The sequence below is a fragment of the Arvicanthis niloticus genome, chromosome X (genome assembly GCF_011762505.2).
Source record: "Arvicanthis niloticus isolate mArvNil1 chromosome X, mArvNil1.pat.X, whole genome shotgun sequence".
Classification (NCBI taxonomy): domain Eukaryota; kingdom Metazoa; phylum Chordata; class Mammalia; order Rodentia; family Muridae; genus Arvicanthis; species Arvicanthis niloticus.
This window is the reverse complement of record NC_047679.1, coordinates 129,598,580-129,613,350: the sequence shown is the minus strand read 5'-3', so window position 1 is coordinate 129,613,350 and position 14,771 is coordinate 129,598,580. Positions and strand designations below refer to the sequence as shown.

The 14,771-nt window shown below is 40.9% G+C and overlaps 1 protein-coding gene across 12 annotated transcripts in view; it reads left to right on the top strand.

Annotated features, from left to right (window-relative positions):
* The window catches only part of F8 (coagulation factor VIII), a 181,843-nt gene that overhangs the window by 128,150 nt on the left and 38,922 nt on the right, over positions 1 to 14,771 (top strand). For 10 of the 12 annotated variants that reach the window (XR_013105888.1, XM_076918475.1, XM_076918473.1 and 7 more), the window contains one exon: positions 7,780 to 7,935. Coding sequence is in view for 11 of the 12 variants with exons in the window: in XM_076918475.1 (XP_076774590.1) it covers positions 7,780 to 7,935 (156 nt within the window). In the remaining variant the exon portion in view is untranslated. Of the gene's footprint in view, positions 1 to 3,168; positions 3,311 to 7,779; positions 7,936 to 14,771 lie in introns of those variants that run through there. The other 2 variants (XM_076918480.1, XM_076918483.1) reach the window with 2 other exon arrangements.

The window sequence follows — 14,771 nt, the reverse complement described above, 5'->3', positions numbered from 1 at the left end:
CCCATAGATTTGTGTTTGTATGCTTGGCCATAAGGAGTGACATTATTAGGAGGTGTAGCCTTATTGAAGGAGATGTGGCTTTGTTGGAGGAATTTAGCCACTGTGGGGGTGGGCTTTGAGAACTCCTATGCTCAGGCTTTACCCAGTATGGAAGATAGTCTCCTTCTGGTTGCCATGAGTCAAGGTGTAGAACTCTCAGCTCCTTCTTCAGTACCATGTCTGCCTGGACACTGCCATGCTTTCTGCCATGATTATAATGAACTGAACTTCTGAACTGTAAGACCACCTTGATTAACTATTTTCTTTATAAGAGTTGCCTTGGTCATGGTGCCTCTTCACAGCAATGGAAACCTAACTAAGACACTATTTTTAAGACCATGTATTTTCTGTGCTAAGATATTTACGACTGATTAGGTGCCCCTGAGTCCTCTAATGTTCTTCATTTTTATACAAAATAGGTAGCTTAGTCCTTAATCTTAAAAGCAAATAAATTAGAGCTTCTTTTGTATAATTAAATCTGTCTTTTTCAGAAGATTTATATCCCTTGGGTATTGGGAAGTACCTACTTAATATAGTCTACTGTGGTAAGCTAAGATGGACTAATACTTGAGGTAGGTTAGCTCAACATTTTTAAATGTACACAGTCTCTCAGATTATCTCACTTTGCTATTTCATCAAGAGCAGCCCTCATCAATAGAAATATGATGTACACAAAATCACATGTATTGTTTGGCATTTTCTAGTAGCCATATTAAAAATGAACATGAACATCATCTCTTTATTTTAATGTCTCTTTGTATGTACGAATGGTGTGCATTTATGTGTGTGCGTGCATGTGTGCGTGCTTATGCATAGCACATGTGAAGACCAGGGTTAAATATCAGTTGCGTTTGTCTGTTACTCTCCATATTATGTTTAACAATATTTTTATTTATTCTTTGGGAATTTCAAATAATGTTCTTGGAACATATTCATGCTTCCTCCCACAATTCCTTCCATAACTGTTCTCTCTACTCTCTCTTACCTTCCCACCCAACTTGTGAGATTTCTTCTTCTTTTTCCTTCTACTTTGAGTCCACTTTGTATGTCCAGCTAGTCTTGGTAGTGGGACCTTCTCTGTGTGTGTTCAACCTACTTGGTATTACTCTGGTGAAGAAAGCGGATATTCCTTCTCTCAGCAGCTATCAAATGCCCAAACTTCAAGAGCTAGTGGTAGGATTTTACACCCATTTTCACCCTACCCCATATTGGGATTTTTTTTTTCTGGCTGAAGCTTGTGTAGGCTTTGTGCATATTGTTACATTGCTTTGAGTGCATAGGTATTACGACCCTGTTGTGTCTAAGAATCACTGTTCTTTATTGTTATTGACCATCTCTGCCTTTTACAATCTCTCCACTCCATCTTCCACAAAAATCCCTGAGCTGTAGGAGGTGTTTAATATGTATGTCCAACTTTAGGCTCAGCTTATTCTTTGTATGCTGAACAGGTGGAAGTCTCTGTGTTAATTGTCATCTACTGTAAGGAGAAACTGGTCTAATGAGGGTTGAGAAATACTTTGAGCTATGAGTATAGCAATAAGTCATCAAAAGTAAATTTAATACTATGTCCATTTAGCAAAATAATAGTATTAGGTCCTTCTTTAGGGCCTTTGATTTATCAAACCTCAGGTTCTTGGACCTTTTAACAGTGTCAGTTATGGGTTCCATGTCATGAAGTAGTTTAGGTCTTAGATCTAAGCAGAAAGTAGTTGGTCACTTCAATAGCAGTTGTGCCATTATTATACCAGTGGACATATATTGTCAGATCAGGCACTATTGTAGCTTACAGAGTTCATAGTTGGATAAGATTTTAACTACTTTTTCCCCCTGGCAGTGTGCATAAAAAAAGTCTAGCACCATGAAAGCTAGAAAGGATTCAGTTCTGTTTAGGGAGCAGGCCATTGAGAGTTTGACCCTGCTCCAGTGAATATATAGATAACATAACATCAACTTTTTGTTGTTGTTCTTTCTTTCTTTCTTTCTTTCTTTCTTTCTTTCTTTCTTTCTTTCTTTCCTTCCTTCCTTCCTTCCTTCCTTGTTCTTATTTTTATTTGGGGGGGGCGGTTCATGAGAGGGACTAGACTTGGAAGGACTGGGAAGAGATTGGACTGGGAAGAGACTGTAATCAGGGTGCATAATGTGAAACTCTTTGAAAACCAATAAAAATATTATATGGGGGAAAAGATAACAAGTATGAATGAAACTTCCATGTCAGTACCAGCTTGATTTATCCATGTTCTATGACTCAAGTGTATGGTGTCTTCAGTAATTGGGTTTTACCATCAAGTTCTAGAGGGCAAACAATAACATTGACAATAGCCTATAATGTTTGGGGATCTATGTGACCTCATTGACTAAGAACTCTATAACAGGTAACCTATTCCCAGCGTTGAGCTTTTTGTTTGTTAGCTGTGATATTCAGTATGAGAATTGTTGCCCTATTTTAGAGTAACTCCATTTTAACACTCTCTCTCTCTCTCTCTCTCTCTCTCTCTCTCTCTGTGTGTGTGTGTGTGTGTGTGTGTGTGTGTGTGTGTGTGTGTGTGTGTGTGTGTATGTGTGTATCTATCTTCTACAGTATTAGGTATTAGATACATGTCTTAGTGTTCTATTGCTGTGAAGAGAAACCATGACCATGGCAACTCTTAGAAAGGAAAGCTTTTAATTGGAGCTCATTTACAGTTTCAGTTACAATTTATTCTGTTGTTGTTTAGACAGGGAGCATGGCAGCATGTAGGCAGACATGGTGCTGGAGAAGTAGCTGAGAGTTCTACATCTGGATCCACAGGCAGTAGGAAGAGCATGCTAAACTGGGCCTGGTTTGTGCTTTTGAAACCTCAATCTCACCCCCTAGTAACACAATTCCTTTAACAATGCCACACCTATCCTGTCAAGGCCACGACTCCCAATCCCTCTCAAGTAGTGACACTCCTTGATGATCAAGCATTCAAATATATGAGCCTATGGGGACCATTCTTATTCAAACCACCTAATTCCACTCCCTGGTTCCCATAGGCTTATAACCATATCATAATGTAGAAAATATATTTAGTTCAAATCTGTAAAAATTTTATTCTTCTCTCATAAAATACATCCTGACCATGGCTTCCCTCCTTTCACTCCTCCCAGCCCTACCCCCACCTGCCCTTTCCTCTAGATCTACTCCTGTTTCCCTTCAGAAAAGAGCAGATTTCCCAGGGATATCAGCAAAATATGACATAACAAGATGCAATAAGACTGGGCACAAACCCTCATATCAAAGCTGGACAAGGTAACTCAGTAGGTGGAAAAGGATCCCCAGAGTAGGCAAAAGAATTTTGCCTACACCTCCTCTCCCATTTTTAGGAGTTCCACAAGCACTCTAAGCTAAACAACAGCACCATGTATATAGAGGACCTAGCACAGACTCCTGTAGGTTCTGTGATTGCTATTTCAATCTGTGTGAACCCCTATGAGCCCTTTTTAGTTAATTCTATGGAATGTATTTTCTTCATGTCCTTGGCCCTTCTGGCTCCTACAATCCTTCCTCCCACTCTTCTACAGGGTTTCCTGAGTGTGATGACTTGGATATGCTTGGCCCAGGGAGTGGCACTATTAAGAGGTGTGACCTTGTTTGAGTGGGTGTGGCCTTGTTGGAGGAAGTATGTCACTGTGTGTGGGCTTTGAAGCTTCACCCAGTGTGGAAGAGACAGTCTGCTCTTGGCTTCCTTTGGATGAAGATGTAGAACTCTCAGCTCCTCCAGCACCATGCCTGCCTGCATGCTTGCCATGCTTCCTGCCACGATGATAATGGACTGAACCTCTAAACCTGTAAGCCAGCCTCAATTAAATGTCCTTTATAAGAGGTGCCTAGGTCATGGTATCTCTTCACAGCAATAGAAACCCTAAAATACTGAGCCCTGCCTAATATTTGGGTGTTAGGTCTCTGCATCTACTACCATCAGCTGCTAGAAGTCCCTCTGATGATAACTGGGTACTGGTCTATGAGTATAACAAAATATTATTAAGGATCAATTTGCGGCTTTTAAAAAAAATCAATCATGTTTCATTCTACCCTAGGTTTCCAAGCCATTCAGTTTGTAATTCCTGGACATCCAGGAATAGGGCTTAGGCTCCCTCTTATGGCTTGGGCTTCAAGTTAGATGAGTCATTGGTTGTCAATTCTCACAAGCTCTGAGCCACCATTGCCCCAACACATCTTGCAGGCAGGACAGGTATATTGTGACTGAATTGGTATCCTAATACTACCAATGGAAGCCTTTCCAAGTTACCAAAGATTACCAGTTCAGGCTCTATATCCTTCATTACTAGGAGTCCTCAAAATTCAAAGTCTTTTCTGAGACTCAAGGCAATCTCTTAAGAGTAACCTCTATAAAATCAAAATCAAATCACAGATGACATACTTCCAATATACAATGGCACCAAATATACATTTCCATTCCAAAAAAAAAAAAATGAGAAAAGCAGCATAGTGAGGAAATACTGGGCCAAAGCAAGACCTAAAACCAGCAGGGCAAACTCCAAATTTTGAATATCCATGTCTGATATCAAAACAATTTTCGGATCTTGTCTAGATAGAGTTACTATTGCTGTGATGAAGCATCATGACCAAAGTAGCTTAGGGAGGAAAGGCTTTATTTGCCTATCTTGAATCATCAAAGGAAGTCAGGAAGGAACTCAGGGCAGAAATCTAGAAGCAGGAGCTGATGTAGATGCTATGGGAAAATGCTTCTTATTGTCTTGTTCAGCATGGCTCATTCAGCCTACATTTTTATAGAACCCAGAATTACGAGCCGAGAGATAACACCAATCACAGTAGGCTGGGTTCTTTTACATCAATCACTACAGCCCAGTCTTACAGAGGCATTTTTTTGTTTTTTGAGACAGGGTTTCTCTGTGTAGCCCTGGCTGTCCTGGAACTCACTCTGTAGACCAGGCTGGCCTCGAACTCAGAAATCCGCCTGCCTCTGCCTCCCAAGTGCTGGGATTAAAGGAATGCGCCACCACCAACCGGCACAGAGGCATTTTAAAATTGAGGTTTCTTCTCCTCAGATAACTTAGTTTATGTCAAGTTAACATAAAACTAGCTAGCACAGATCTCTTTTTAACACCTTTTATCTTTGCTGACTGCAATGTGTTTCTCTTGAGTTGGTTCTACACTCAGTCTGCAGCTCTCCTTGGCAGGTATCCCAGAGCTACAACTTCTTGGGGACTCGGTTGAAATCTAAGCTTCATTTTCACAGCTCCACACAACTGCCTTTCTGAACCTTAGCAGTTTTCTTTAGCCTCAGAGGGAAATATCACAACCCCTTTCTTGTATCCTTGACTGTAAAAACAGAACCACATAGCCAAAACTGCCAAGTTCTGTGGCTGGAACTTGGCCCCTCATTCAATTGCATCTTCACCAGCTTTTTGTTTTCAATGGTTTCCTTCACTGCTTAAGCTTTTTATTAATTCATTTTCATAAGTTGAAAGCTGGATGGGGTCTTTCCCTGGGCCACCACTCACTCCTTTTATTCCATATAGCCTGGAGCTTTTCTGTAAAGTTTTTATCTCCTTGAACACTAGACTCAGCACCATTACACTTTCTGAGGCCACTTTTCTGCTCAAGCTGTACATTTTGTATTTTTCATTGCTCAGCTTGTTCCTTTTCAATATAAATCTGCATAGGAACAACCACTAATAACCACATGACAGAGTCAATACTAGGCTGTCTTGAAATCTCCCCTGCAAATGATATTAATCTAAAACCCTTTAATTTAGCCTCAGGCAGATTTTTTTTTTTCAGGCAGATTTTTTTTTAAAGAGAAGGGCAAAGGGCTATCATAATCTAAATTGCTCTCAGAACCACTCTCTTCTAAACTACTAGTATGACCCTTTAGGCCACACTTAAAGAGTTCAACTGCTTTCTTAATCCAAAGTCCACATACTGCCACAAGCAACATGGTCAGGCCTGAAGCAGCAATACTCCTGGTACCAACTTCTGTCTCAGTCAGTGTTCTGTTGCTGTGAAGAGACACCATGACCAAGGTAACTCTTATAAAAGAAAGTATTTAATTGGGGATGGCTTATAATTTCAGAGGTTTAGTCCATTGTTATCATGGTAGGAAGCATGCTGGCATTCAGGCAAATATGGTGCTGAAGAAGTGGCTGAAGGTGCTACATCCAGAACCTCAGTCAGCAGGAAGAGAGTGATATGGGGCCTGAATTGTGCTTTTGAAACTCCAAAGCCTACCCCCAGTGACACACTTCCCCCAACAAGGCTATACCTCCTAAACCCTCTCCAGTAGTTGTAATTTCTAATAAACATGAATTGAAATATATGAGCTTATGGGAGCCATATTCTATATGACTTTTTCAAAAAGACTTTAAATGTTATTTGCACTCTTCTCCTGACTCTTCCCACCCCAATCCAAATTCAAACCTTTTTCTATAATTCCCTTTTAACCATTTTACTAGAATGTCCTATTTTCCCTCACATAAAAGCCCCCCTTCCATGGCCCTTAAGTAACTTCCCAACTTCTATGGGTGTTCCAAATGAAACACATATTTCTAAAGATTCAAAACTTAACATCCACAAATAAGAGAAAACAAGTAATATTTGTCTTTCTGTCTGGTCTTGGTTACCTCACTTAGAATGGTTGTTTCCAGATCCACCCATGTGCTTTAGTATGTCATAATTTCAGTATTGTAATAGCTAAATAATATTTCATTGTATAAATATGCCACATTTCCTTGATCCATTTATCAGCTGATTGATATCTAGGCCATTTCCATTTTCTGGCTATTATGAGTAGAGCAGCAATGAACATGGATAAGCAGCAGGCAACTCTATAATATAAAATGGAGATTTTTGGATATATGCCCAAATGTGGTATAACTGGACCATGTAATAGTTCTGGTAGTTCTATTTTTAGCTTTTGAGGAGTCTCCACACTGATTTCCTTAGTGGCTGCAATAGTTTCTATTCTTGGGTTTTCTGTGGGTGCTGGGATCTAAAGTCAGATTCCCATGCCTGCACAGCAACCACATTACTCAATGATCCTTGTCCATGAAGTTCATCTTAATAAGGCATTTTATTTAACTAAACATATCAAAAAATAGTCATTTAGCCCATGAACAATCAGGTCCATGTATTAGGCCATTCTGGTTTATATGTGCAGCCCCATGGATGTGTTTGAGGAGGAAATGACTCAGTGATTTGAAAGTGATCTAGTTTGCCAAGAAGTGGATAGATAATTCAATAAATACCTGTTTACTTATTCCTATCATATTGTCTTAGTTAGGGTTTTACTTCTGTGAACATATACCATGACCAACACAACTCTAATTAGAACAACAATTAGTTAGGGCTGGCTTACAGGATCAGAAGTTCAGTTCATTATCATCAAGGCAGAAGTATAGCAGCTCACAGGCAGGCATGGCACAGGAGGAGCTGAGAGTTCAACATCTTGATCTGAAGGCAAACAGGAGAAGACTGGCTTCAAGACAACAAAGCTACACCTAATACTACCACTCCATGGGCCAAGAATATTCAAAACAACAGACACATGTTTCATGGCTTTACATACATATATGGTCATATTTTAACATTAGTGCCTGCTTTCCCTGAATATGCAACATAGTTGAAGCAATAGAGTTTTCCTAAGTGGATAATTAATAGCAATGAAAACTAATAATTTTCAGAATATACTTATGTACTTTTAAAAATAGATTAAAATAAGTTGTTTTAATTGGTAGGTAGATCTGTTGGCACCAATGATTATTCATGGCATCAAGACTCAGGGTGCCCGTCAGAAATTTTCCAGCCTTTATATCTCTCAATTTATCATCATGTATAGCCTTGATGGGAAGAAGTGGCTGAGTTATCGAGGAAATTCCACTGGAACCTTAATGGTATGTAATTAGTTCTTTCATATGAGTACATGAAAAGTTTAAAGATCTTTTGACAGATGGTACAACCTACAAGCTCTAAAAATTAATTTTCTTCCTGTGAGTTATTATGAATGTTTATGAACATGCAAACAAAAAAGTAGAAGTTTTAATACTTTCATAGATGATAGAAATATAGATGGTATTGTTTTAGTCCCTGGAGGATTTGAGGGGTCTGGTTGGTTGATATTTTTGTTCTTCCTATGGGGTTGCAAACCCCTTCAGCTCCTTTAGTCTTTGCCCTAACTCTTCCATTGGAGTCTCCATGTTCAGTCCAATGTTTGACTTCATGCATCCACATCTGTATTGATCAGACTCTGGCAGAGCCTCTCAGGTGACAGTTACACCATGCTCCTGTCAGCAAGCATTTCTTCGAATCAACAATAGTGTCTGGGTTTTGTGTCTGTATATGGGATGGATCCCTAGGTGGAATAGTCTCTAGATGGCCTTTCCTTCAATCTCTGCTCCATTCTTTACCCCTGCATTTCCTTTTGACAGGAGGAATTCTAGATTATTATTTTTGAGATGGGTGGATGGCCCCATCTCTCAATCTGAGGCCGTGCCTAACCACTGAATATGGTCTCTACAGGTTCTAGCTCACCTTTGTTGGGTATTTCAGCTAATGTCCTCTCTGTTGGGTCCTAGGAATCTCTTGAGTCCCTGGCATCCAGAACTTTCTAGTGGCTAAACCCTGTTCCCCCTCCCCCACTGCTACACACCTTTCAAATACTTGATCCTCTGTACTTCTCCCTAGTCTCCTCCCATATCTGAACCAGCCCCTCTTTTCCCTCCCCTTCCTCTCTCCCTCCCAGATCCCTTTCTCCCTCTACCTTCCAAGATTATTTTCTTTCAACTTTTGAGTAGAACTGTAGCATCCACACTTTGTTGTGGTCTTTCTTCTTCTTAGGTTTCTTATGGTCTGTGAGTTGTATCATGGGTATTTTGAGATTTTTTTTGTTTAATATCAGGTATCAGTGAGTACATACTATGTGTGTTCTTTTGTGACTGGGTTACCTTACTGAGGATGATATTTTCAAGTTCCATCTATTTGCCTGCAAATTTTATGAAGTAATTGTTTTTAATAGCTGAGTAGTACTCCATTGTGTAAATGTACCCATAGAGTACACATGTTGGGGGGGGGGGACTCATCAGCTGGATAAGTACTGGATAAGTAGCAGAGGATTACTGTATCTGGCATCAGTAGGAGAGGAGCCCCTTGGTCCTGTGGAGGCTCGATGACCCAGCATAGGGGAATTCAGGGCACTGAGGCAGAAGTGGGAGGGCAGGTAGGTGAACACCCTCATTGAGGCAGGGGGTGGGGGAGGGGATAGGCGGTTTGTAGAGGAGAAATGGGATAACATTTGAAATGCAAATAAATAAAATAACCAATAAAAATATGGAAAAAAGATTGGCTTGTGCTGAGAGCCAAGAAAGAGAGAGCAAGAGAAAAAGAGAAAGAGAGAGAGAGAGAGAGAAATATAGATGTTATAAGAATATGAATTTCCTTTTTTGTTGTTTTTGAGAATATGAATTTTCCTTTTTTTTTAATTTGTATTGGGTATTATATTTACATTTCAGATTTTATCCCCTTACCCCATTTCTCCCACCACCCAGGAACCTCCTATACCATACCCCTTCCTCATGCTTCTATGAGGATGTGTCCCCACCTACATCCCCACTCCCACCTCCCCACCCTCACATTCCCCCCCACTCGGTGTTTGTCCTTCATGGGACCAAGAATCTCCTCTCCCACCTATGCCCAACAAGGCCATCCTCCCCTACATATACAGCTGGAGTCATGGGTCCCTCCCTATGTGCTCCCAAGCTGGTGGTTTAAACCCTGGGGAGGTCTGGTTGATTGGTATTGTTGCTCTCCTCATGGGGCCACAAACCCTTTCAGCTCCTTCAGTCTTCTCTCTAACTTCTCCATTGGGAAACCCTTGATCAGATCAGTGGTTAGCTATGAGCATCGTCCTCTGAATGTGTCAGTCTCTGGCAGACCTCTAAGGAGACAGCTATATCAGGTTCTTGTCATCATGCCCTTCCAGCCATCCACCAAAACCATGAATGGAGATTCAGATCTGTCTTTTACATGAAAGAATAGGGAAACCTTGAGAATTTATTCTCTAGAGGTAAGCTCAAGGAAATTAAAGGACATAAATTCCTAACATTCTTGGATATACTTCTCTAATTTTACACTTCTGATTAGCTATACCCAAAGTGTATTCTAACTTTTTTCTCTCTATGCACCCCACCATTTTGTCCATTTTCACTTATATGGCTATTACATCAATGCAAAACCCTGTTCCCTCACACTCAGGCCATAATATTCTCCATATGCTGAGAATATAGGTGAGTATGACATAGGAGCTAATAGAGAATTACAGAATGTAGTAACAATTGCCAAAATGGCTCTTGATATGCTACAAAAATACCACAGTGGTACCTATTACATTATCATACACATGTGTATCATACACATGATATTGACAGAACCTGGTAAGCAGAAAACATAATTGTACTAATGTGTTGTGATACACACAGAAATATACACAAATATGCCTACTTTGTTCTTGAAATACAACTGTATCCCATGTTTAATATGTTTCTTGTTGGTTTTAAGCAAATACTGTTTAACACATATAAAAAGTTTCCTTCTAGCCACATATAGTGATATACATCATTACTCCTAGCACTTGAGAGTCAAAGGCAGTTCAGTTGGAACTCTGAGTTCAAGGGCAGTCTGGTCTATATAGGTAGTTCCAGATCAGCCAGGGATTCATAATGATACTTTGTCTAAACAAAAATTCTCTGTTTCTATATTGTTTGTAATTAAGATTGAATTGCATCAAGTGTTTTGCCAGTACTTAACCCCCTATCTATTCATATAATATATTTTGAGCATGTGTTTTCTCTCTTCCAACCTCTTCCTAGATCCTCCTACTCTAATACCTAACCAACTTTATATTTTCTCCTCTCTCTCTCTCTCTCTCTCTCTCTCTCTCTCTCTCTCTCTCTCTCTCTCTAAAAGAAACACAGAAACACAAAAATGAAAATCAAAACAAAAGTGGGTGTTGGTTGCACATGCCTTTAATTCCAGTACTCAGGAGGCAGAAACAAGTGGATCTCTATGAGTTCTAGGCAAGCCTGGTCATCAGAGTGAGCTCTAGGACAGTCAAGGTTAGACAGAGAAACCCTATCTCAGAAAAAAAAAAAAAAAGAGGAGGAGGAGGAGGGAAAAAGTTAAAACCAACAGCAATAAGACAAAAAATGCTAAAATGAAAAAAAGTAAACAAACCCACATAAAAAACATAGAGTTTACTTTATGTTGGCCAACATATCCTGACTATGAGCCCTGACCTGGATTATGGTTGATATACCCAGTGACATTCCATAAAAGAAAACTGATTTTCCATTTGCCAACAGGTATCAATTGCAAATAACTTCTTGGTTAGGGGTGGAACCCCCTACGTTTCAATTTCTCCCTCTCAGTAATTCCCGTGGATTGAACTTGTGAAGTTCTTATTTATGCTGTAACAGTTGCTTTGAATTCATATGTTCATCAGTTCAGTTGTGTCTGGAAGATACTGTTTACTTGGAAGCATCCATCACCTAGCTTACAGTCTTTCAGCTTCGTCTTCCACATAGATCACGAGCCTTGAGAAGGAAGAAGTTGATAAATACACACCATTTAGGATTGAATATTCTAAAGTCTCTCACTCTGAGCACATTGTCTAGTTGTGGATCTCTGTGTTAGTGTTCCCATGTACTCCACAAAGAAGCTTCTCTGATGAGGCTTGAATGAGGCACTGATCATAAAACAGTATGTCATTAGGAGTCATTCTGTTGCTATGTTCCTTTAGCAGGATAATATTATTAAATAATTCCCTAAGCCCATGACCTATCTAGTCTCAGGCTCTTGGCTACTTCAGCAGCGTAAGGTATGGGTTCCATTTCATGGAGCGGGCCATAAATATAACTTTATGTCTGTAACCTATTCTTCTTTATTTACTAAATAATAATTTCCTTAAAATTTATACACACAGGCAGAGGCAGGCGGATTTCTGAGTTCGAGGCCAGCCTGGTCTACAGAGTGAGTTCCAGGACAGCCAGGGCTATACAGAGAAACCCTGTCTCGAAAAAAACAACAAAAAAAATTTATACGCACACACACACATATATGGATCTGTCTATTTATATGGATGATGGATGAATGGATGGATAGATAGCATGGATGGATGGATGGAGTGAGTGAGTGAGTGAGTGAGTGAGTGAGTGAGTGAGGAGTCTTGGCTCTAGCTGGCCTGAAACTCACTATGTAGTTGAGGATAGGATGACCTTCAATTCTTAATCTTTCTGCTTCTCTCCCAGTGTTAAAATTGTAAGCATATGCCAGCATACCTGGCTCTCTTCTTCTGTATCCATTCTTCCTTTGAGGGACATCTGGGTCGTTTCCAGCTTCTGGCTATTACAAATAAGGGTGCTATGAACATGGTGGAGCATGTGTCCTTGTGGTATACTGGGACATCTTTTGGGTATATACCTAAGAGTGATATATCTGGGTCCTTGGTAGAACTATTAATGATTTCTGAAGGAAAGGGTTTATTTGGCTACACCTCCATATTGTAGTCCATCATTCAAGGAATTCAGGACAAGAACTCAAGCAGGACAAGAACATGGAATCAGGAACTGATTGGTCATGGGGTGGGGTAGGCTGCTGCTTACTGGCTTCCTCCCCATGACTTCCTCAGCCTGCCTGCCTGCTCATGCTCTCTCTCTCTCTTTCTCTCTCTCTCTCCTTTATAAATTAGTTATATTATTTTTTTTTTTTACATTTTGAATGTTGTTCCCCTTCATGGTTTCCCCTCTGCAAACCCTCCATCCCATCCCCTTCCCCTTTGTTTCTAAGAGGGTGCTTCCCCACCCATCCACATCTGCCTCACTTCTCTAGCACCTCCCTATGCTGGGGCATTGAGCCTTCACAGGACCAAGGGCCTCCCTTCCCATTGATGCCAGATAAGGCCATCCTCTGCTACATGTGCAGCTGGAGCCATGGTCCCATCCATGTATACTCTAGTTGGTGATTTAGTCCCTGGGAGCTCTGGGGAGTCTAGTTAATTATATTGTTGTTTTTCCTATGGAGTTGCAATCCCCTTCAGCTCCTTCAGTCCTTCCTCTAACTCTTGAGTCCCTGGGCTCAGTCCAGTGGTTGGCTGTATCTGCATCTGTCGTAGTCATGTGCTTGCTGAGCCTCTCAGGGGACAGCTATACCAGGCTCCTGTCAGCAAGTACTTCCTGGCATCAGCAATAGTGTCAAGGTTTGGAATCTACACATGGGATGGATCCCAAGGTGAGGCAGTCTGTGGTCCATTTTTTGTCCTCATGTTTCCTTTAGACAAGAATAATTCTGGGTTAAAATTTTTGAGATGAGTTGGTGGCCCCATCCCTCATCTGGGGGCCATGCCTATCTACTGGAGGTGACTCTTCAGGTTCTATCTCCCCTCTGTTGGGTATTTCTGCTAATGTCATCCCTGTTGGGGCCTGGGAACCTCTTGCTTCCCTGGTGTCTGGTACTTTTTAGTGGTTCTCCCCATTCCCCACCCCCCACTGCTACATATTTCTATTCATTCTCCTGACCCTCTGGACATCTCTCCTGTCTCTTCCTATACCTGATACTGGCCCCCTTTATTCCCTCCCAGCCTGCTTTTTTTTTTTTTTTTTTTTTTTTTTTTTTTTTTGGGTTTTTTTTTTGGTTTTTTTTTTTTTTTGTTGTTTTTTTTTTTTTTGTTTTTTGAGACAGGGTTTCTCTGTGTAGCTCTGGCTGGCCTGGAACTCACTCTGTAGACCAGGCTGGCCTCTAACTCAGAAATCCGCCTGCCTCTGCCTCCCAAGTGCTGGGATTAAAGGCGTGCTCCAGCCTGCTTTCTTATAGAGCCCAGGACTACCAACCCAGGGATGGCACCCTCAATGGGTTGATCCCTCCCCAATCAATCACTAATTAAGAAAATGTCATACATTTGATCTTATGGAGGCATTTTCTCAATTGAAGTTCCCTCTTCTCAGATGACACAGCACCGTCTAGTACTCTGAAATCTAGCCAACAGGGAGTGAGCTTCCAGGTAGATACCAACTTGTTTTCTCTAGGCCTTGTAACCAAAGTATGTGATGTCTTCAGCAATATGATCTTACCATAAAAGGGGACAGCAATGCCAATAGCTTGGATTGTATTGGTATGAGAGAGTCTCTAGGATGCCCACCTAATAACCACCCAAAGAAAGGTATCCCACATTTGGCACTGGGAGAAGCATAACACCTCCATTTAAACTTCTTTTTCCATCCCCCTATCATCTTGTGTCTGTCTGCTTCTCCCTCAGGGTACTCAGGCCTGTTGTACACCAAGCTGAACTGCAGGGAGGGAACTTAGACAGGTAATGGTGGGTGCAGTGTAGGACCTTGGTTGGCAATGAGTGTGTGCCCAATTCTGAGATTCCCTAGGGTTTGAGCCTCCTCAACTTTTCCAGTACTTCTGTTTGGTGGCATGGTCCACTTGTGCCACAGTTGACTAGCAAATACCACTTCTAGGGCTTCTAAAATATCTCTCCCCAGAAGTTTGATGACAGTGTTGGTTATTAGAGGGTGTATTAGATCGGTAGCTTCTTCATCAGGGTCTTCCCAACTACAGGCTTGTTTAGTGATAAAAAAAAAAAAAAAAACATGGAAGCAGCCCCCTGTGCTTAAATCTCAGGCCTGGGAACTAGCTGCCAGTCTTGTGGGATCTCGTGTCTCAAAATTGTCTTCTT